The 3475-nt window shown below is 35.8% G+C and overlaps 1 protein-coding gene across 1 annotated transcript; it reads left to right on the top strand.

Annotated features, from left to right (window-relative positions):
• Nucleotides 1–275: 275 nt before the first annotated feature.
• LOC138751136 (NADH-ubiquinone oxidoreductase chain 2-like) lies at nucleotides 276–3256 on the top strand (the record flags this gene model as incomplete). Its single annotated transcript, XM_069913202.1, is given in 1 exon segment — nucleotides 276–3256. A coding segment is annotated over 1 exon segment (702 nt), but the record flags the coding sequence as incomplete, so codon positions are not given.
• Between the last annotated feature and the right edge of the window lie 219 nt (nucleotides 3257–3475).

The following is a 3475-nucleotide window of genomic DNA, read 5'->3' as shown; positions in this document are numbered from 1 at the left end:
GTTACTTTGATAGAGTAAATCATGAATGTTAAAATCATTCCCCTTCCTAGAGAAATAGGACTTGAACCTATACCTTAGAGATCAAAACCCTAAGTACTTCATTATACTATCCACTAAGTAAAGTCAGCTAAATAAGCTTTTGGGCCCATACCCCAACCATGTTGGTTAAAATCCTTCCTCTACTAATGAATCCATTTATCCTACTAATCCTTATCCTTAGCCTAATCATAGGAACCCTAATAACATTCACAATAACAAATTGATTATTAATCTGAATAGGCCTTGAAATTAATACCATAGCCATCATTCCATTAATAATTTATAAACACCACCCACGAGCAGTAGAAGCCTCCACCAAATACTTCATCACACAAGCCACAGCCTCTGCAATACTCCTATTTGGAGGAACCATCAATGCATGACTGACTGGACAATGAGAACTAACCCAAATAACAAACCAAACAACAACAATATTTATTACATTAGCCCTAGCCCTAAAACTAGGACTAGCACCAATACACTTCTGACTACCAGAAGTAATACAAGGAATTAATTTACCAACAGGTATAATTCTAGCAACATGACAAAAACTTGCACCATTAGCAATCCTATTTCAATTACACCAAACACTCAACCCACATTTATTAACAATTCTTGGATTAACATCAATCGTTGTAGGAGGATGAGGAGGACTAAACCAAACACAACTACGAAAAATCCTAGCCTATTCATCAATCGCACATCTAGGATGGATAATATCTATTTTACACTACATACCTAACCTCATAATATTAAATCTAATTATCTATTTGATTATAACCTCCTCCATATTCTTAATATTAATATATATTAACTCCACAAAAATTGAATCCATCGCACCATCTGGAATAAAAACACAACTAATCACACCAATTTTCCTTACCTCTCTCCTATCATTAGGAGGATTACCTCCCCTATCCGGCTTTATACCAAAATGATTAATTATTGAAGAATTAACTAAACAAAACATAATATTTACAACCACTATCATAACTTTAGCAACATTATTAAGCCTATTCTTCTACTTACGATTATGTTATATAATCACATTAACCATCTCCCCCAACCTAACTTTATCAACATCAACATGACAATCACCTACATCCAAACCAAACACATTACTAACTTTATCCACAATAATATCAATTATACTTCTACCATTAACCCCCATAATATTTATACTAACCCTATAATAAGAAGTTTAGGTTAACAAAACCAAAAGCCTTCAAAGCTTTAAATAAAAGTGAAACCCTCTTAACTTCTGATTTAAGATTTGCAAGACTTTATCTCACATCTTCTGAATGCAACCCAGACACTTTAATTAAGCTAAAACCTTACTAGATAGACAGGCCTCGATCCTATAAATTCTTAGTTAACAGCTAAGCGTTCAATCCTACGAACATCTATCCAGCTTCTCCCGCCGTAAGGGGCAAAGGCGGGAGAAGCCCCGGGAGATCTCTCTCCTTTTCACGATTTGCAATCGTCTGTAAACATTTATACTACAAGACTATTCTGATAAGAAGAGGATTTATACCTCTCTCTACGGAGCTACAATCCGCTGCTTTAAACTCGGCCATCTTACCTGTGGCAATTAATCGCTGATTATTCTCTACAAATCATAAAGATATTGGCACCCTATACTTGATCTTCGGTGCTTGAGCAGGAATAGTGGGAACTGGTTTGAGCCTATTAATTCGAACCGAATTGAGCCAACCAGGTACTTTACTGGGTGATGATCAAATCTATAATGTAATTGTTACTGCTCATGCCTTTGTTATAATCTTTTTTATGGTTATACCAATTATAATTGGTGGATTTGGCAACTGATTAACCCCACTAATAATTGGAGCCCCAGACATAGCTTTTCCACGATTAAATAATATAAGTTTCTGATTACTTCCCCCATCCTTTTTATTACTACTAGCTTCTGCAGGAGTAGAAGCCGGCGCTGGCACCGGCTGAACAGTTTATCCCCCTCTTGCTGGTAATCTCGCCCATGCAGGAGCATCAGTTGATTTAACAATTTTCTCATTACATTTAGCTGGAATTTCATCTATCTTAGCATCCATTAATTTTATTACCACAATTATTAATATAAAATCCCCATCAATTACACAATACCAAACACCCCTTTTCGTATGATCATTACTTGTAACCACAATTCTATTACTCTTATCTTTACCAGTCTTAGCAGCAGGTATTACTATATTATTAACAGACCGAAATCTTAATACAACCTTTTTTGATCCAGCAGGAGGTGGTGATCCAATCTTATATCAACATCTATTCTGATTTTTTGGCCACCCAGAAGTTTACATCTTAATTTTACCAGGATTTGGTATAATCTCACACGTAGTCGCTTACTATTCCGGAAAAAAAGAACCATTCGGTTATATAGGAATAGTTTGAGCAATAATAGCAATTGGACTACTTGGTTTTATTGTATGAGCCCATCATATATTTACCGCTGGAATAGACGTTGATACCCGTGCCTACTTTACTTCAGCCACCATAATCATTGCCATTCCCACTGGAGTTAAAGTATTTAGCTGATTAGCAACACTCCATGGAGGATCTATTAAATGAGAAACACCCCTTCTATGAGCATTAGGATTTATCTTCCTATTTACTATTGGTGGTTTAACAGGAATTGTTCTAGCTAATTCATCACTTGATATTGTTTTACATGATACATACTATGTTGTAGCACACTTTCATTACGTCCTATCAATAGGAGCGGTATTTGCAATTATAGCAGGATTCATTCACTGATTCCCCCTAATTTCCGGGTATACACTCAATTCAACCTGAACTAAAATACAATTTCTAGTAATATTTATTGGAGTAAACCTAACATTTTTCCCACAACATTTTCTTGGTTTAGCCGGAATACCACGTCGCTACTCAGATTATCCAGATGCTTATACCCTCTGAAATGTTGTATCATCCATCGGCTCAATAATTTCCCTAGTTGCCGTAATTATACTCCTATACATTTTATGAGAAGCATTCGCCTCAAAACGTGAAGTATTAACTATTGATTTACCACATACAAATGTAGAATGACTTCACGGCTGTCCACCACCTAATCATACCTTTGAAGAACCACCATTTGTTCAAATCCAACGTCCTATGTATTAATACAAGAAAGGAAGGAATTGAACCCCCATATATTGGTTTCAAGCCAATCACATCACCACTCTGTCACTTTCTTCAAGATTTTAGTATAATAGTAACACATTACCTTGTCAAGGTAAAACTGTGGGTTAAAACCCCACAAATCTTATAATGGCACACCCTTCACAATTAGGATTCCAAGACGCAGCATCTCCAGTAATAGAAGAACTCCTCCACTTCCACGACCACACATTAATAATCGTTTTCTTAATTAGCTCACTCGTTCTCTATATTATTTTAGCAATAGTATCTACCAAAC

Source organism: Narcine bancroftii, unplaced genomic scaffold (genome assembly GCF_036971445.1).
Source record: "Narcine bancroftii isolate sNarBan1 unplaced genomic scaffold, sNarBan1.hap1 Scaffold_748, whole genome shotgun sequence".
Classification (NCBI taxonomy): domain Eukaryota; kingdom Metazoa; phylum Chordata; class Chondrichthyes; order Torpediniformes; family Narcinidae; genus Narcine; species Narcine bancroftii.
This window is presented reverse-complemented; position numbering and strand designations above follow the sequence as displayed.